The 21,838-nt window shown below is 37.4% G+C and overlaps 1 protein-coding gene across 1 annotated transcript in view; it reads left to right on the forward strand.

Annotated features, from left to right (window-relative positions):
* Positions 1 to 21,838, forward strand: part of LOC125236550 — a 106,633-nt gene that overhangs the window by 18,307 nt on the left and 66,488 nt on the right. The window contains exons 2-3 of the mRNA XM_048143391.1: positions 2,587 to 2,731; positions 3,916 to 4,113. Coding sequence (XP_047999348.1) covers positions 2,609 to 2,731; positions 3,916 to 4,113 — 321 coding nt within the window. The 5' untranslated portion in view covers positions 2,587 to 2,608. The remainder of the gene's footprint in view (positions 1 to 2,586; positions 2,732 to 3,915; positions 4,114 to 21,838) is intronic.

The following is a 21,838-nucleotide window of genomic DNA, read 5'->3' on the forward strand; positions in this document are numbered from 1 at the left end:
TAAATATCGCACGTTGAAGTGTGACTAGACGATATCATTTGCATTGGGGCTCGTATACCCAGGATCGTTTTTTGTTGAGTTGTTGACAGCGTGTATTATTCTATACGTAGATTATTTAGGTATTTACAAGTTATAGATTTTTTTTTGTATTTTTTACACTTACTTTGTCACTATAATAAATCTAAAAAAACATTTAAAAACTGCTTTACATTAAAAAAAATGTTGCGACTCTAAGGGTTAATATGAATTGTTTAAGAAAGCAAAAATCTTCATTAATGTTTAGCTGATCCCGATAAAAACCAATATTTCTAGGTAATATCTACATTTTTCAATAAAAGACAATAAATGATAATTTTCCTCTAGATTGTTGAGCAAGTTATCGCCATTCACGACAAACGCGCGGCCAGACGATATGTAAGTGGGCAGAACTCTTCGCTTCGAGAGCTTAGCGCCCCTAGCCACGAGCACGGCAGCCAAGATATCTAGATAGCACGACTTGCCAACATGCCCAATAGCGGTTGGTGCGGCTTTCCACTCACTAAATATCCTCATAATCTGTGGAACTGTCAGTTTGCTTCAAAAAAATATATAAATATGCTGCAATAGTTCATGGCCAAAAATATAAAGTAGTGCGAAATTACTTTCCTTCGTGTTTTCTCGGAAACGAGTCATGCTATTTCAGTCAGTCTCAGTACAAAAAGTACTGACATTGACTGAACTAGCACGACAAACACGAACGTTTCCGTAAAATACGAAGGAAAAACATTTTGCACTACATCTGTTGATTGTTTATTTTGTCAACTGCAATAATTTACTGCAACGGAAAATAATATTATAGGTGTTCCTGAGCAACTTTTTCTCCTATATAAAAATGTGAAGGTCACACAGCTACAATGTCAATAGGTAGTAAAAAACTCGCGATTCTGGGACTGGCCCTATAGTAAATGTTGCAGAATATCTTATAATCACCTCGTAAATTATTTCATGTTACTGAATAAACCAACCGGCTTATTGTCAACTTAATTGCAGATGATGAAATAAAAATCGTAACAAACCTCATTTTTATATCATAAGATAAGGTGAGGAGAGTTTTTGCCTGACACTAAAAATAAGTCTACACGATTTTATCATTGACCTGTATTTATAGTACATTTCCACGAAAATAGACAATACTAAAATATGCACAAGTGACTTGGAAGCCACACCAATCGATACCGCATTAAACAAACCGATACCCACCTATTGGTCCGGTACCGCATATCACAGGACTATATGTGCAAATGCATAGTATTGATTAGTTCACGATTGCACAGCTGGACGAATAGCCGTCACCGTAATGCTAAATCATACACGTAATTTGATAATGTACTGTTCGAAAGATAGAGAGGCTGATTTATTTTATTATGTACCTATGCATGTTATTCTTTTGTGGAGTCTCTTTGCCACAGTGTATTGAGGACCGTGAGTTTTGAGACAGCTTCAAAGCGACAAGCATTACCTATAATTTCCTTTAATTTGACTTAAAACATGGTTGGTTACAAAAACCATGTGGCACCCTTTTTTATTTACAAATTTAAATATAATTTCTCTAAGTTTTTTTGGCTAAGTCGCTTTCGAAACTCACGGTGGGGTTTCACGAACAGACCACACACTTTACACTGCTATCGTGTAACACGCTACATCTATTATAGGCGACCGATCATTGCATCGAGCTCGTCAAGCTCTCACAAGTCCATGCAGATGCAGGACACAGGGCACGAGAGAGAGGAATCTGACCCTGACAAACGCGGGCATAAGTGGAGGCACGTCCAAGCTGTCATGGCATACTACCAGGCTCTCAGGAAAATAAAAAGGTTCGATTTGAGGGCTCGGTAAAGCCGCCTCGTTGTCGTTTGTTTGTTTTGATTTCCCACTAATGTGCTACCTTCGTCTGTGTCTAGGCCTTCGGGAATGATCTCACTGGATATGTGTGTTTCTTGTGGATATTGTGTCTTACTAGCTCACCTTAAAGCGATTCTACTTTCCTACTGTCACTTGGGAGATCAATTTGTATTCAGTGTTTAATACTTGTTTAATTGCATCTGTTTGAACGTTTTAATATTTGAATAGATTTATTAAAACTCTAGTATTAAGCTCCTGACTTTAGATGCAGTTTAGTTCTAGTTTTAGATACTTACGTGGACTTATAGATACAGACTCACTAATATCTTACTCTACAAATATACTTTTTATATTTATGCAATTTTGTTTATCTAGTGTGAATACTGCATAGTCGCATGTAACTACAGGTAGATGATTGTTTGCACGTATATAAATTACATTTGAGTATAAATAAAGTAAAGCAGAGCACAAATAAATAAAGATATAAAGTGTGTATAGATCTTTGAGATTACGATTCATTTGCATTGTGTGTGTTTATTTAAATTTCCAATTTCCAATAAAACTTAATCTTACATTGGCGAGACTTTTGTAAATATCAAACTTTTAAAAATTTCTTGAGCCAAATTGTCCATCAGCATGATGACTTTGCTTGATAATATTCTAAATTTACATTCATTATTACAATTTGTATGTGTGTATGTGCAGAACAAAGTCGAACCAGCGATGGATGAAGTTACGGACGACGGTGCAGCTGAGCTCGGCGATGCAAATGAAAAAGCCCCCGCTGAAGAGAGAAGACTCGTTTCTGAAGAAATTCTCCACTCGCCACATACCGGAAACACAGGAAACTGTGAGATTTTGATATTTTTCCCCGGTTTATTAGCATGATTGATGATCCCCATCCCATGTGTGCAGGTACTAATGCAGAAATTCAAAGAATTTTCAACCAGAACTGTATCAAGGGAGGGAATGAACGTTTGCACAGATCGGGCAGGTAGAAGCTATTTTATGGGTGATCCAATAAGTATCAAGTTAGCATTCTGCCTTTAGAGCCATAGTACTTCTTTTTAATTATACATGTAATAAAAAAATAGAGGAGTAAATACGACATCGACTTGATAAAGTAATTGTAAGATATGAACACCACACTACAAGGTTCAGCACTCTAGAACCAATTTTCTAAATCTAATTTTATCATTCGAAATCAGTTGCTAATGACATTGCCTTTTCCGAATCTACTTAACTTTCTTGGTTATTCATAACAACTACTTTGTTAAAAGCTATAAAATTAATCTTATTTTTAAATTGAAATGTCAGTAGTTTGCAATTTATTAAAATAAATTAATGGGCAAGCTATTGCAACGACCGTCGCGTGCAATGCATAAAGTGTAAATATTATTAACTATAATCGTGCAATATTTCAGATAGTTTTAAAGTAGTAGTTTTTTTTGTAGTCGATAATGCAGTTTTTACAAAGTTTACAATTCTTAATATGTATGAGCATTAAAGTAGGTTTAATAAGGTGCATGAACTCCGCTTTAAGAGACCCGAAATTTATAAATACATACGATACGTATACATATATCTATTATGTTGGTACTGTCGTTAAATACAAAGTTAATGTTAGGATAGGAATCTATCCTATGACGTCTGTTTATATCATTTTAAATCTTTCATTTATTGTTTCCAATAAAACGCCATTGCGTTTAGTTAAAATTCCCACTGTATTTGTATATGTTTGTGATTGTCCGTCTGTCCTTCGTAATTCCTGCTCTTTTAATATTGTTTTATAATATGCAAATTTTAATTACTTGACTTATGGCAATATTTCTAAGATGTTTATCTGCACTAACTTGTTCTCATGCCTATACATTAATTATACTTATAAACATTTTCACTAACTAAATTTTTAGTAAATAGATGCTCTCTATTGAATGAAAGCAAAAACTTAACCCACTAATATCCTAACATCACGATCGACTTACCCATCCAATGTTCTCCCAAATCGCCAATATAAATCTCAATTACCCTCAGGTAGAAGACACAGGGTCGGAAGGGGCGACCGGTGACCACAGGTCAACGAACCGACAGCGGCGGCGGAAGGTCCGAGCGCCGAGGACCGTCGTCAACCCTGATGAGAACTTCTACTTCTATTGGCTGTGGGTCATCACTGCGTGCGTGCTGTATAATCTGTGGACGCTGATTGTGAGGCAGAGCTTTCCTGAGTTGCAGGTGAGTTTTTGTTTCTTTTATTGACACTTTTTTTTTTAATTTTCCCGAAAAAACCGTCATTCAAAAATTCCGATTTGCACGAAAGAAATGCAAATAGTTTTTAACCCCCGACGCAAAAATGACGGGGTCTTATAAGTTTGACGTGTCTGACTATCTGTCCGTCTACCTTTCTGCCTGTCTGTCTGTCTATTTTGTCTGTCTGTGTGTGTGTGTGTCTGTCTGTGGTATCGTAGCTCCCGAACGGATGAACCGATTTAGATTTAGTTTTTTTGTCTGAAAGCTGAGTTAGTCGGAAGACTTCTTAGCCATGTTTCATTAAAATCGGTCTAAATATTATGACGCAATCGGGTTTTTTTTTTCAAAATTTTACTTTTGTGGTTATTAGTTATTACTTAGGTTTACAGTTTTTGGTGACGGTTTTAAATAGTGAGTCTGAGTACTCTTTTGCTCTTTTACTTTGTTCATTTACTTTGCTCTTTTACTTTATTCGTAAGTATAAAAGATTAGATTAGATTAGATATATTTATTTCACAACATGATTACAGTACAAATTACATTTATGTCAATTTATAAGAATCTATATTGTGATCGTCAAAAAAGTAAAAGAAAATGGTATCAATATAATTAAAATAAGTTAAATTTGCAGAATATGAAATGATTACCAAAAAAGGATCGTCAAGTAATATGAATAAAAATAAACACAACAATATCAGAATAACAATAGGATAGTGAGAATAATAAATTATACAGTTATGTCAAAAAAATCACTTATTGAATACAGTGGGTTATCCAGTAAAAAGTTTCTTAATCGACGTTTGAATGTTTCATCCGATGTATCTAACCTTATTTCTGCCGGTAATCGCTCATAATAAGTCGGGCCGATGACACGCGGATTCTTTGTTGCAAGTGCCATGCGATGTGGAACTGTTATTAGTCGACCTGTAGTTCTAATGTTTATACCGGATACCTCAACGCGTTTAAACGAGGATAAGTTATTCCTAACATACATTATAACTTCATATAAATATATTGAATAATGAGTCATTATTTTGTGCGTCACAAACAGGCCCCTGCACGAGTGTCTAGGCTTCACACCCGCCAGTGTTCGTATGGCCTGTTTTTGCATAATGAATACTCGATTGGCATCCGTTGAGTTTCCCCAAATGAGTATTCCGTACGTCATTAGCGAGTGGAAGTGAGCATAGTAAACCGATTTTAATGAAACATGCGAAATAAGGGGTTTCAACTTCCTCAACGCAAAGACTGCACTACTCAATCTTTTGCATAGCTGGTCAACATGGCACTTCCAGTTTAGATTCGAATCCAACACAAAGCCTAGGAACTTCGCTTCACTGCACATTGGCATGGGGCAGTTTACTACAGATGGGGATACAGTAGTTGTTCGCCCTGAGAATAGCATTACGTTGGATTTGTTGACGTTAAGGAGTAACCCATTTGCAGCAAACCACTGTCCCAACTGACTACATGCCTTGTTGATGTACTCACCAAGCTGTTCGTATGTTTCCGCGCTGATTACGACCGTAGTGTCATCTGCAAAATAATTATGGCTAGATATTAAAATAAATAAGTTGGTGAAAATATTTTTTTCACTATGAAAAGTTAATTTTTAGGTACGTCTGACTTCGCGATAACAATTCATTTAACTTCCCGATTACAACTTTGAAAATTACTATGTATATACATATGTTCTTCTTTTTTAATATTTTAATTGAATCGTTTTATTAACGAACTTCATTCATTGTATACCTATTAATAGTTATCGAAAAATGAACCCGTAGACCTCAATTTCCCATCAGAGGCTTTATTAACTTAATGGGGTACGGTACGGGCTACAAACCGGGCATATCGAATAACAAAACGTAGCAAATATTTACCCCGACGAAAACCCTAATACCTAAAGACTGTATCGTTAAGAGCGCTATGACAAAAAAGGCGATATATTGTAAAATGTACAATATTTATCGGCAAAATTGTATACTTTACTCATACTAAAAGACAGTAAAAGTACTTGTTTCAGTTAGAAAATCTAATTAACTGTCGGTTCATTAAAAAACATATGGAAGAAAAAGCTTTTTCAATTAGTAATGATTTTTTTTCTGATGCTCGTTTAGGAAAAACCGCGCGAAGCACAGATTTCGGAGCTCTTATTATGTACAATTTGATAAGCTCACTCTTATAAATGCGGTAAATTTAAATTCCTAATATCTTGTACTTTAGGCCCATTAAACAATATTTATCATTTAATCCTTTGAAATTGAGAAATTGAAAGTAAAACGAACTCAATTTTGCCTTGAAAATACATCGAAACAAGTGATTATTTCTCCGAAAATCGACATGTTATCGAAGTTATTTTAGTATATAAATAATCTGCACAATGTGCTTAAATTGCTGTTATCCATTTGTCGTTATAATATTTTATCATGATTTTTTGCCAATTTTTTGAAAACTAGCCTTCCTGTCGCTATTTTACCGGCGACGGACGCCTGCGATTTCAGTGCCGCGCCGGAGCTCGAGGAGGTGAGACGTATGTCGCTTCGCTCTCCGAGTTTTCATCGCAAACGTCGAGAATATTTATCGTTGTGTGGGTCGGACGCCTTGTTTATACACGGGCTATCCTCGCATTGTGTGTGTGTAAACAGCGACCAACGAATTTGATCCTAGATCCGTAAATATTTGCTTTTGTAATATTTTGTTATGTTTGAATGTTAAAGTATTACAACGTTATGATGATAAATATGCGAAAATTACAATACGGTCAAGATGATAAGACACATCAAGATGGTACTCGGGATCTGATGATGGAGCCAGAAGGTGGTCACCAGTACCAGTGAACCATGTAAGTAAACGACTTCGTGTTTAGGCTCGTTGGGTTCGTCTCAACAAGACCTTTGACAAGAGGTGGTACTCAGGGTCTGATGATGGAGCCAGATGGTGGTCACCAGTACCAATGAACCATATGACTAAACCACTTCGTATTTAGGCTCAATGGGATCGTCTCAATAAGACCTTTGACAAGAGGTGGTACTCGGGATCTGATGATGGAGCCAGAAGGTGGTCACCAGTACCAGTGAACCATGTAAGTAAACGACTTCGTGTTTAGGCTCGTTGGGTTCGTCTCAACAAGACCTTTGACAAGAGGTGGTACTCAGGGTCTGATGATGGAGCCAGATGGTGGTCACCAGTACCAATGAACCATATGACTAAACCACTTCATATTTAGGCTCAATGGGATCGTCTCAATAAGACCTTTGACAAGAGGTGGTACTCGGGATCTGATGATGGAGCCAGAAGGTGGTCACCAGTACCAGTGAACCATGTAAGTAAACGACTTCGTGTTTAGGCTCGTTGGGTTCGTCTCAACAAGACCTTTGACAAGAGGTGGTACTCAGGGTCTGATGATGGAGCCAGATGGTGGTCACCAGTACCAATGAACCATATGACTAAACCACTTCGTATTTAGGCTCAATGGGATCGTCTCAATAAGACCTTTGACAAGAGGTGGTACTCGGGATCTGATGATGGAGCCAGAAGGTGGTCACCAGTACCAGTGAACCATGTAAGTAAACGACTTCGTGTTTAGGCTCGTTGGGTTCTTCTCAACAAGACCTTTGACAAGAGGTGGTACTCAGGGTCTGATGATGGAGACAGATGGTTGTCACCAGTACCAATGAACCATATGACTAAACCACTTTGTGTTTAGCCTTATTGGGTTCATCTCAATAAGACCTTTAACAAGAGGTGGTACTCAGGGTCTGATGATGGGACCAGATGGTGGTCACCAGTACCAGTGATCCATGTAACTAAACCATTTAGTAGTCAGGCTCATTGGGTTCTTACTTCTTTTTAATAAGACCTTTGACAAGAGGTGGTACTGAGGGTCTGATGTTGGAGCCAGATGGTGGTCACCGGTACCAATAAACCCATGTAATTGAACCACTTCGTTTTTTTATGTTATTCAAATATGCGAGTTGATTTTTGGTGACCACAATCTCTCTCCATCATCAGACCTTGAGTAATACCTTGAAGTAATTAGAATTATATTTGACTTATTTTGTCATCATATTAATATATACTTTACTCTAATACTTATTATATAACAAAAGCAAACATTTGGGATGGGATCTACTTAAATATGATCACAGTTTATAATTATTACTTTAAATTTTTTAATAAATTTTAACGTAATTAATATTATTTTGCGCTATATTCTAGTCTTTTCGTACAAAATAATGTTTATTAGAAATCAAAAGTTTATATCGAGATAGTAGATTGTGGTTGTTATCAAAATTCCATAGGAAGGATCAAGATTGTTTTGTCCATTATTGTAGTGCGAGCGAGTGATAAGACGTGCTAGAAAGGGTCGGCATATTGGGCTCGCGCGGCGGGTAAAATACCTAATTTCGCCCGACGCCGAAATGTTATAACGCTCTTAAGTATGAAGACAACTTTGAGTAGCCGTATTTATTTGCTATTTTTTTTTTTCTTATAACAAGACATGGGCTTAATAAGGCACATAATAAGGTACACATTTTGTCCTAGAAACTCGACGTAAAGCATATGGTTTAGACAGTATTGACTTAATCCTCCCGAGTACCAATTACGATTCCGGACAAATGCTACTAGAAAATTCACAAAGTGCGTAAAAGACGATACGATTGTGAAAAAAAATTGTACGGTGCGAACCTCAACGACACATGATCCACAAAGCAGAATATCTGGACATAGTCTAGCCACTGTTATTTTAAAAATATAAAGTTCAGGATCTGTGTATGGCGGTCATTTAGAGATGTGTTGATGTCGAATTTGACTATCATACACTGTTTATATCGATCTGGTTTAGGCACTGTTCAAACACCACGAATATCAATTAGACTTTGGCCTATGGCTAATTTTTTTATCTGTTTCTCTTATCCTGCTCTCATCAAAAATTTACGGCAATCCGGAACGTTGCTCAAAAATGCGTTTTTTTTAATTATATAAATTCACCGCATTCATTCTGCAAGTACCCAATTGAAAAACCACGAAGAGGACTCTTAAAGAATATATTTTAGCAGCATATTAACCTTTGTTTGTTGAAATCGTACAAAGAGTCATTGAAATGTTCTCAAATTAAGCCAGATAGGGGTTGTCCGAAATTTATTTGCTAGACCTTAATGAAAGTACCATAAAGTCCCTAAAATAAAAAAAATATCAGACCTTCTTATATTAAATAGTGCTTACCAATACCTTCAGATCATACTCTCGGAATATAATAATACAAAATTATGCACATGTCAACATTTAGACGAGGTTTGTTTTGTCCTTATACTTAACGATACAGTCCTTACCTATGTAAATATACTAGGAGCGCGATTGAGTAAAAACTTGTTATGATTTTGATCCTCATTTATTTCAAGCCGGCTTTGAAGATTTTTATACAGGGTGCCCGGTAATTAATGGACAACCTTTTATCCACCAAGAGGCCACCTTATACTGGTCCAGAAAATCGACTTTAAGGTTTAGTAAAAGTCGCCTGGTTTTCGAGATTTTTACACTTTTTAAAATTTCAGTGGATATTAATGGACAACCTTTTAACCACCAAGAGGGCACCTTATACTGGTCCAGAAAATCGACATTAAGGTTTAGTAAAAGTTGCCTGGTTTTCGAGATTTTCACACTTTTTAAAATTGTAGGTAGTATTAAAATTTTAAAAAGTGTGAAAGTCTCGAAAACCAGGCGACAGGCCTTTTAACCGCCAAGAGGACACCTTATACTGCTCCAGAAAATCGACATTAAGGTTTAGTAAAAGTCGTCTGGTTTTCGAGATTTTCACAATTTTTTAAATTTTAATACTACCTAAAATTTTAAAAAAGTGTGAAAATCTCGAAAACCAGGCGACTTTTACTAAACCTTAAAGTCGATTTTCTGGACCAGTATAAGGTGCCCTCTTAGTGGTTAAAAGGTTGTCCATTAATTACCGGGCACCCTGTATGTTTTGGATGCTTGAATTATGTCAACTTCAAGTTCGTATAAAAATCAGTTCAATCATGGCAAAATAGTAATTAAAAAATACCATCAAACTAAGAACATATAGGCTTTTAGGTGTAGTACTATGGACAAACGACGATACACCAATCATCCTCCTTGCGTTATCCCGGCATTTGCCGCGGCTCATGGGAGCCTGGGGTCCGCTGTGACAACTAATCCCAAGATTTGGCGTAGGCACTAGTTTTACGAAAGGTACTGCCATCTGACCTTCCAACCCAAAGGGTAACTAGGCCTTATTGGAATTAGTCCGGTTTCCTCACGATGTTTTCCTTTACGGAAAAGCGACTGGCAAATCTGCCGTGTCATACCTATGTCATGTAACTTGAGTTACATGATATACGCGTAACCAGTTTAATTCGTGTTTTTATGAAAGTCTTTACCTACCAAGTGAAAAAAAAATCATAAATCTCTTACCGATTCCTCATACGAGCTTGTCACTAAACTCGTGTAACTCCGTTTTTGCCCTAGTGAGCTGTGGCTATCTCCCGTAACTAACAGTTACAGTAGATAGCCACGACACGCCTTTTACGTATCGAGCAATTTGGAACTCAGTTACAGTACTTAGGCACGACAGACTTAGTCTTATATTATAGGCAGTCATAGAAGACTTTGCCTTATATTATAGGCAGACATAGAAGTTTTTGTGGCAAAATAAAGTGATTGAAAAAATTAAATATTGACAAATATATTATCGATATGATACGAAGCTAGCTACCGTAAACGGCACGCGGTTTTAGTCTCAGTGTAGTTAATAACCTAACCACAAAATTAAAATTTTGAAAAACCCCCGACCGCGACTTAGTGGACCGATTTTCATGAAACATGGCTAAGAACACTCCCGACTAACTCAGCTTTCAGACAAAAAAAACTAAATCAAAATCGGTTCATCCGTTCGAGCGCTACGATGCCACAGACAGACACACACACACAGACAAACAAACAGACAGACAGACAGACATACATACATTCGTTTTTGCGTCGGGGGTTAAAAAGCAACTATCATGATAGTAATAAGGTTCAAATCCATAAAAAGTCATTTCGGAGATAACACGTTTTGTCATCATCTTCGAAAAAAGTTACCTGCATACTGCGAACTGCTCCATAAATTTGAACCTTATTGCTATACGGAAGTTGTTTTTTAACTACACTGAGACTTTAGCGCGTGCCGTTTAAAAGGGACTTAGCCACGTGAATAATAGAAACAAAGGCTTTTGTTTAACAGATAACGCAACAGCTTACGAGTCATTGCTCCTTTCTTTATTATCTATCCATCTCATTGTATTGTTGAATGTGGGTTACTAGGCCAGTAGTAATAAGGAGGTCACTGACCCATATTTCGCTAAACAATAGTACGGATAGATAACAAAAGATTTGGGTCAACCTGCTAACAAAAAAGGTGCATTGTTTATCTACAATTTAGGTCAGTAGTACAATCCTTTGTTAAGTTTATGCCGTAATTTATAAGAACGTAATAAATATAAATTTAATTCATTCATTCATTGTATTGTTGAATGTGGGTTACTAGGCCAGTAGTAATAAGGAGGTCACTGACCCATATTTCGCTAAACAATAGTACGGATAGATAACAAAAGATTTGGGTCAACCTGCTAACAAAAAAGGTGCATTGTTTATCTACAATTTAGGTCAGTAGTACAATCCTTTGTTAAGTTTATGCCGTAATTTATAAGAACGTAATAAATATAAATTTAACATCATATTAAGGCTAGATCGAGATGTGATCTAGATTACATACCTATATAGTTATCTGATCAAACATTCATATACTATATACAACGTGCTTTTATTGAATTCCGACAACTTTAAGGATAGGTTTGTTTATTAGGTCAAATACATTTTTTTAAGAAACTGCTGTGTTAACTCTTATTCACAAAAAATAATTAAATTACTGAACACGAGTGGTTCAACATTTACCACTTTCTAATGTTATTTGTTTTGACATGTGCCGTCAGACAATTAACACGAATTAATTAATTTATTATGTATGAAAACGAAAAAGAATTTATTTGTTATATACTGCGTGTTTTCTGTTGATGGGCCTAACTATGTGTTGAATTTAACGGGAAACGAAAAAAAACACGATGTATAATTATTAATTGATTGAATTACAACACTACTACAACAATAAACTTGTATCTAAGCCAACTGAGAAAAATATTTTAGTTAACGTGTCGTGCCCAACTACTGTAACTTGAGTTACAAGACGTCGCAAAACAGACTTTGTATGGGGAGCCTGTTGTGCCTAACTACTATATAGCCTATAATTTTAAATATATCCAAAAAATATGTTTTTTTTGTGCATCTACATCAGCATTACACTTACTACAATGTAACTGTGTAGTTTTTTCTTTATATTTCCACACCAGTATTGAATGCAGATCGAATTACCAAAAAAAACTTTAAACTGATTTTACTCAAAACTATGTTTTTCGAGTTACATGAGATAGGCGTGACACGGCAGAAATATTAAATGACATTTTGCACATAAGTTCTGAAAACTCGAGTTTCGGAGGTCAACCTCCGGATTGAAAGTCGCACGCTCTTACCGCTGGGCTACCAGCGCTACACCAACGAAATGATGATACACCAATATAGATCTCTTCTCTCCTTCCATCCCTGTTCCCGTTATTTGGGGTCGGGCCTCCTCACATATTTGCGCCAAGAGATTCTATCTTGGGTTGTCGATTCCGGCAATTGGGCTTTCTTGAGGTCTCCTTTTATCTTAGACCACCAGGGGGCCGATTTTTGAGTCTCACGGCGTTCGAATTCAGAAAATTGTCACTGAATTTAATAGGCAATTCACCGTTTTCAACCGGTATTTAAGTGACAGTGAGACTCAAAAATCGGCCCCCAGATCGATGGTTTGCGGCCGTTGCCTCTGTTTTGCTCGGGCGGGTTTAGCGCGATTTGGACGACGTGCTCGTTGTTGCGTCTTTTAACATGTCCGTACCACCTCAAGCGGGTTTCGGTGATTTTTTTCAACACACCAATATAGATACTTATAAACATAGTAAACTTAAAACAACCGTAGCTCAGGAACTTAACTCTGTGTCCATCACACATATAAATGAGCTTAACAGGATCACTGCCCACTAGCGCAGACTAGTCATTGAGAGTCAGACCAAGCTAAGTTAGCAACGATTTTGATAGCGTCCACTGTGCGCGGGTTCGGTAAATGAGAATTGATGAATACATTGAAGTTTGACGTTTAAAATAACTTTTTCACCGGCGAGGTTATTAAAAGTAGTCAAAATCGCTGCCAAACTGCCTTGGTAATAATAATAATAACGGATCACCGGGATCTGGCTACCGCAGTCTCACCTCTCGACAACCTTTCAGCCACTCTTCAAGTGTTGCTCTGTTGTCGCACCGTGCGTGCGGCCGTTTTGCAGGGCCCACTCAATGAGTTGGCGAGTCACCGCCTGTCTTTTACAATCTTAAGACTAGTTGTCATGACAGGTGTCCGATAGTCTCCCCCCATACACCATTATCCAGTCCATCCAACTTGCACAAGAATAGTCTATGACCTTAGTTCCCATCGCAGCACAAAAGTGCTGCACTGAAATAGTCTTTACACCTGGCGGGGACCATCTCCGGATGTATCATATTGTGCGCTCGGGGATGGTATCCGCCAGGTGTATCCCTTGCCTTTAGATTAAAGTGTCTAAAAGCCTCTGTGCTGTTGGCTTCGGCCCCACACATGCCTCCCAAAAGTCCGGGACCCCATGGTCCCGAGATATTTATGGTAAGACATACAAATAATAATAATATATTCTTTATTGTGCACATTAAGTAATGACTGATGATTATTGGTATGACTGATCTTAGAATAAAAGCATCAACTTAAGAGTTTTAAATGTGAATGAATTGAAATTGAATAGTTGTTTTAGATTTCTTGTGACGCAAGTCATATACAATATTTTACTCGATCTTGTAAATACTTATGTATTGTGATTTAAGTAAAAATACTTTTCTAAAAAGATACATTTAAGAAGATCTTCTGAAATATTCGATTAAGCAGAAAATTTAGTAAAAACGATTTCTGCTCGTAACATAAAATTACTAAAAGAAATATTCCATAATATCACAGGATTAAATGAAGTGAAAGTATACCCATCATTGCCCACTCGCCCGTCTAAGACCGTTCGGCTACTTCAAATGTGAACTTTACTCCCAATGCAATATGATATAAAATTGTGTAGCAACCAAACGTAATCTGGGCTCAAGTTTGCTTTGGTTGTTGTGGATGTTTTCGATGTTGAACTTGTAATGACAGATTAGATATTGAAAACGAGAAGTTACTTATAGGGATTGGAGGTCCAATCCGGCAGGATTAGCCATTATAGAAGTTTTTATCCATACTATATCCATACTTATATTACTTTTATAATCCATAATTATGAAACGTGTGGTGACGGGTTAAGAATTTCACCACTCCCTTTCTTCCCGTGGGTGTCGTAGAAGGCGACTGTGGGATATGGGTTAAATTGTGGCGTAGGCGAGAGGTTGGCAACCTGTCACTGCAATGTCACAGTTTCGTTTTCTTTCAACCCCTTATTTGCCAAGAGTGGCACTGAAGCTTTTCATGTGTTCTGCCTACCCCTTTATGGGATACAGGTGTGATTGTATGTATGTATGTATGTAATTATAAAACGAGTGGTAAATATGAAAGGTACTTATTATAGTATGGAAATGACGGCTGATAGAGAGAAATGGAGGAAGATGATCTGCTGCGCCGACCCCAAATAATGGGAAAAGGGCAAGGGAATGATGATGATGACTATATCCATACTAATATTACATGGGAAAGTGTGTGTGTCTGTTTGTTTGTCCAACTTTGACGGCAAAACGAAGCGACGAATTGTTATGGTTATTTAAGTGTAGATACTTGAAGGGATGGAGAGTGACACAGGCTACTTTTTGTCTCTTTCTAACGCGAGCGGAGCCGCGGGCAAAAGCTAGTAATATTATAAATGGGAAAGTGTGTGTGTCTGTTTGTTTGTCCGTCTTTCATGGCAAAAGGGGGCGACAAATTGTTATGGTTATTTAAGTGTAGATACTTGAAGGGATGGAGAGTGACACAGGCTACTTTTTGTCTCTTTCTAACGCGAGCGAAGCCGAGGACAAAAGCTAATAGTAAATGTTGCTTAGTATGACCTTTATATTCTCCCAGTAAATTATTCCAGATGACATAAACAGGATGTGACAGGGTGTTTGTATAAAATAAAGCTATCAGTGAAGCATAACAAAATGTTTATTTCAAAAGCTTTATTTCACTCCAGTGAGCAAATCTCTCAAACATATCTCAGATCTTTTCAATTTTCTATGCACGTGTTATTCCCTATCGATTGTCCTGTTTACAAACAACCAAATTGTTATATTTGTTATTCTTCACGTCGAGATCATTATTCTGAGTGAAAATATAGCCAGTGAAATGTTTTGCAAGTGCTGCCACCCGTTGCGACGAATTCGCTACGCAGCGGGCAAGCTATCGACTCAGTGCGAAGGCTAACCGATTATATAACGACGTGTATCAACATAGAATAAAATAATAGTACTAATAGACTAAGAGCTCAGAGACCTTCCTCATTTTCTCAAAGATGAAACTTTGGGATAACGACGTTTCGTATCGACGTTTAATGTCTGCATATTATCTAATTTGGCCCGTCGGCCATTTTTTTACTACTGCTTTTTTATACTATAGGTCATCGGGAATACCTCGGCAGGGAGCTCATTCCACAGCCGAATCTTGGGATTAGTTGTCAAAGCAGACGCCAGGCTGCCATGAGCCATGGCGATTATAGGAATAACGCAAGAAGGATGATGATGATTTTTTTGACTAAGATATCCATATCACATATCCATATGACATAAGTTTTTTTTTATGGGATAGGAGGCAAACGAGCAGATAGGTCGCCTGATGGTAAGCGATCACCGCCGCCCATGGACACCCGAAACACCAGAGGTGTTGGAGGTGCGTTGCCGGCCTTTAAGATGGGTGTACGCTCTTTTCTTGAAGATTTGAAGGTCGTATCGGTCCGGAAATACCGCAGGCGACAATTCATTCCACAGTTTAGCTGTGCGGGGCAGGAAGTTTCTGGATAAACGCACAGTTGAGGACTGCCAGCCATCTAGATGATGACGATGGAAATGTTGTCGCGTAGGGCGATGGCGGAAAGAAGCGGTAGGGATTAATCGGAACAATTCCTCGGAGCACTCCCCGTTATACATGAATAATTTGTGTAAGTAGATACTCGTTCTTGCAAAGCGACTGGAACTGAAGAATTTAAGTACCCTTTCGCTTTTTACATTTTCTTTTAAAGCTGAGTGATGAAGCTTTCTTTGAAATGTCGTTGACTTTTAAAATCAATAAAAAGGGCTAAAAGTCTTTGGAAAAGCTTTGTTTCATTTCTGAACTACGTCGGAGCTACTTTAGGACTTTTTGAGAATTTACAAGGAAGGTGCTATTTAAATAGATTAGTACAGGGGGATTACCATGACGTGCTAAAGCCGTTCAGTTTAGGTTGAGAGAGAGGGACGGAGCTATGTAACTGCTATAGCTGTGTCCCTTTCTCTCAACCTAAACTGAACGTACGTCATGGTAACCCCCAGTACCGGCAACAACATTGTTCCTCTTCAACGGCTGCAAAAATATGTGACACGATCTTATGGCCGGATATTTTTGAAGCATTCGTTGTGCAACATATTATTGATGATGACTGTACCTGACTGTTTTGATGCATACATACATACATACATACATACATACATACGATCACGCCTGTATCCCATAAAGGGGTAGGCAGAGCATATGAAACTACTCAAGCTTCAGTGCAGTGTTTTGATGCGCTTTGTAAAATTCTGATCATATTATATTATATAAATAACTCATGTAAAATAGAAAACCTAGTAGGTACCTAACCATAAAACATGATAAATAGTCAAGATATGTATCAGAAATCAACAAATGTTTTGGTGAGAGGAATTGTAAAAAAAAACCAGTAGGAAAACTTAAAAATGTCAATATCACTTGTCAATAAGAATAAGGTAGAAAGTAAAAAAATAATAATAACAAGAAAAACAACGGATGATGATCCTTCTCCTGAAATAATAAAGCTAGTTGTAAAATGTGTTTATTCTGGAACGAATTTTTTTTTTACACCGATCACGGGTCTCCACAATTCTTCCTCGGAACCTTTTCAAAACAAAAGTGAAACTTTTCTAAATCAGGGGGCCGATTTTTGAATCTCGGCCATTCGATTTCGTGAAATTCGTTCAATAATATCTCCACTAATAGCGATTTAAATTCTACTAACCGAATCGAAAACGAGTGGTCGTTACCACTAGTTTTAACATTACTAGCCGTCCTTTTTCAAAAATAGCATTAGGTACGTCGTTTTCCACAGACTTTCGAACGGCGAATTCATGCGTTCGAAATTCAAAAATCGATCCCCTACACTCGATTTGCCAAAGTATCCCGCTCACCTAAATCAGCAATGAAGCTTTCTTTGCCCTCTTTCATTATTTCCCAAGACGCGGCTAAGTAAATACAAAACGACAGTAGGCTTGTGCCGTTTCGTTCGTTGATCAGAGCGCTCCGATCTCGTTCAATCGCTCCCATGAACTAGTTCGCTCTTTTAGGTCTTTTGCTCATTTAGTTCAACCAGACCAGCGATCACTGCGGTCGGAAAGATCAGAACGAATGGGACCGAATAGTGTCAAAATTACACGAATAGTCCACAGATAGTAACATTCCGGGCCGAAAGGTTGTAAGTAACCGAAGTTTAATATGAAAAGTTGACTTTTTTTGTTGCTCTGCTAAGTAGCTCTCGCTCTCGGTCGGCGCAGTCACACATTCGTTCTCGATCCAAACCGCTCGCGCTCGCCGATCCTATACTGAACTAAATGAGCAAAGACTGATTCTCAGACCACGGAAAGATTCAGTTCATTTCGGTCATTGATGGGATTTTATTCCTAACAGTTCATAGTTCGTGAACGACACAAGCCAAAACGACAGTCCGATCTTAAATACTTCCGAGGGAGCCACTTCAGCGGACAGCTCTTAACACACTTTCAATTGGTAAACCCATTGCCAAGACACTTTCAACTCTAAATCTTAATTCGCAAAGACTTGGGTAGTTTTTAATGTCAGCAAATGTAATTTTGCAATGACGTGTGCAAGAGTTTTAGTAAAACACGGAGGAGACAATCAAATTAGCTGGCAGCCTAGCCAAAGTGTCAGTTGTTGACGAAACATGGCGATCCAAACCACAGTTACTCCCACTCCCCGCTGAAAGTGCTGCCCATCTGCTCTCGGTTCTCATAGATACCGCCTGTCAAAAACGCGACCAGTCGACTTGTCATATCTCAATCATACAAACATGGTACGCGTTCATCAACACGAGCTTCGACTGTGTACAGTCAACCAATTAGAATCCTAGGCCTCTACACTGAGAGAAATTTGCATTGTGAATTTAACAAGTTCGACTTATTGCGGTTTATCCGTTTGAATCAGCCAAACGTATGTTTAAAACAATATGTGTCAGGTTGTTTTTATAAAATAGACTTGTTGATTCAAATATATTGCCGATTCAAATGACAAGTAGCTTGTTGTTTGAACCAAAGAGCACGTAGGCGCTATTTTAACCAAAAAACTTGTTGAACGAACATGAAAACTGGTTGTATTTTCTCTCAGTGTAGAACCCTGTCGTATTGACACCGTTGCTATAGAAGTCAGTTTGAGCTTCACTTTGAAAGGGTTCTATAAGTACCCTAAGTGGCCTAGGATTCAGATTGACAGGGAGACGACAGAACAGTGATAGGGAGAGCTAACGCTTACGAAGCGTGACTAATTGTGACGTTGGCTATGCACACTGGGCTCTTTGTATTGGAATGGATTTTCTGTTTGTTTCTATGCAGTTGATTGCTTAATTTCCGCGTAATTAAGTGATTTGCCTTATATCCTGGTATGCACATTGCGTTTTAGAGCAAGGACTAACTAATAGATTAAAATTCTCTTGCACATACATACTCGTACATATAATCACGCCTGTATCCCATAAAGGGGTAGACAGAGCACATGAATACTAAGTTTCAGTGCCACTCTTGGGAAAAAGGGGTTGAATGAAATCTAAATTGTGACATTAACAGTGACAGGTTGCCAGCCTCTCGCCTACGCCACAATTTAACCCATATCCCACAGTCGACTTCTACGACACCCACTGGAAGAAAGGGGGTGGTGAAATGCTTAACCCGTCACCACACGGGGCTACAAAAATATATAATTATACGGTTAAATTGATATTTGCAAACGCATTAATCGTGGAAAGCTGACTCTTCTGAAGTTGCCTAACTTTTAATGGTCGTCTTAGAACTTAACCAATTAAAGAGTTAGTATGGTTATTTTATACCCAAAAGGAGGATTTTATACAAACTGAACCCTTAATTTCCTTTCCTAAATATTAACACGTGTCTTGGCTCCCTACGAGGCATCTTCAGTAGATGCTGGAGATGTTGAAGGTCCGATCGATAGTTACACTTAACAAAATCTATCTTGTTCTTTAAACCAAAAAGCACGTAGGTGCTATTTTAACTAAAAAACTTGTTGAACGAACATGAAAACTGTAGCCTTACCATGACTTTTTTGAGTTAAAAAATACGTTACGTTTTCAGTGAGAGTTACGGAAAATGTATGGAAAAATTTAACAGCGCTCCAAGCGGAAACGCTCACGTACTAAAATTTTCATCGGTACCATAAGTTATTAACGTGTTTACTCCGAGTTTTCAATACGTTCCTAACTTTACAGCTAAGGCGCTCTCTTTCTAACTGTATGAAGTCAATAGAACCAGAACTATTTGACAGTCTCTAGTGAAAACTCAATACTTTACGTGAGTAATCATGACAGTCACTAGCGTAAAAGTAAACCACCAATTCACTGTGATGTGTCATTACTGTCAAATTATATTATGACTAATATGTATTAATTTATAATATTACGTGAAATTAAAGAACAGCTTAAATGTAGCAGTTAATCAGTAGTTCGATAAAAAGATAAACCAGTGATGAAACCAGTGTTTGATACTTTTACAAAGGTAATGAGTTATATTTATTCATCATTTTGTACTGTTTAGCTACAGTTGAGATGATTATATTGCTTGCTTTCAGAAAAAGAAGTTATTATTGAAAACAATATTTCCATGCAAGCCGTATGGTATTCAGCAAACCCAACGTAGAAGATTGTTCAAATTGATAAGGAATGAGGCAGTTACGAATCAACTGATTACCTACAGCAGCAGGCAGTACCAATTCATAGGCATTTTTGTTCCTCAATGCACAATACGTGTACCCATCCATAGTCACCATAACACCATATCTCGTGGGTATACTTATATTAGAAGTGAACCAAAGGAAAAAAACTTCAAAAAAATTATCCTATTACTGAAATAAAGTATATCATTCTGTGACTTTGTTTATTTTGTGATATTCTTAAGTAACAGGCTAAGTATTTAATAAATTGACGTGAAACGAAAACTTAAAACCTAAAATTCAGCGTTTCCGTACATATCAAACATCAATTACAACGACATCGACATAACGACAAAGTCTAAGGTAAGGTATGGAACTTTTGAAGGCCATTATGTGATGTATTTGTATATGAAGATTATAATTTGATACAAAAGTGAGAGCATAGTGAAAAGAATTTTGAAACAAGTAAAAATTATATCCCATTTTTTGGCGGGGCCCGTAGCCAAATGCACAAACGATTATGATAACATCGTTATCGTAGCTTAGCTATATCTCTATCACTTTTCCGTATTGACGTGACAGAGCTAGACTGAATTTCGATCGGCGTCTAGCGTCAACGATTGACATTTCAGCTAAGTCCTTGTGTCAAAATTGTCAAAGCTAATTTTTTTTTAATTTATTGGGAGCATTGGCAACTTGGCCATCAGCTCAAACATACAATATTTAATACAACATACAAATAACAGGAATAACAATTACCAGGTTAAACATAAAAGTAATAATTGCACATATTGAAATGCTAAACTTATGACTATTTAGTAACTACACAAAACATGTTTTATGACTGAAAAGAAGTATTTTTGAATAATTACTAAATTATTTACAAAGCGCCAATAGTGTGCATAATAAATTCATAAATTACAGGGTATAATTTTGGATATTTTAAAAGAGCCTTCAAGTTGATTCCTCGGTTCTTTTCTTGGCTGAAAATCCCGGGAATTCCCGGTATTTTCGGTAGGTACCGGTATTTCCCGGGAGCAAACTCTAATAGGGATAGGGATAGGGTTAGGGATAGGGATAGGGATAGGGTTAGGGATAGGGATAGGGGTAATCGGTCGGCAAGCGGTAATTGTAAGCGATAATGCGAGAAAGTACTTTTTACCCACCGACAATAGTGTCGAGATACGGGCTATGTGAGTTCTGTTGTATGTAGTTTCCCCATACCAGTGCTTATAGAATACATATCGACGCTGGAAAGGCTAATTGACTAACGTGCATTTTGCAAACTTTACAGGAGAGCCAAAATAAACTTTTTTTTTTTGAAAAAAAATCATAACTTTTTAATTATCTATTATACAATAAAACAACGTACTACGAAGTTGGAGGTCTTTGTGTTGTTTATTTGATCAATAT

The sequence above is a fragment of the Leguminivora glycinivorella genome, chromosome 19, assembly GCF_023078275.1.
Source record: "Leguminivora glycinivorella isolate SPB_JAAS2020 chromosome 19, LegGlyc_1.1, whole genome shotgun sequence".
Taxonomy (NCBI): domain Eukaryota; kingdom Metazoa; phylum Arthropoda; class Insecta; order Lepidoptera; family Tortricidae; genus Leguminivora; species Leguminivora glycinivorella.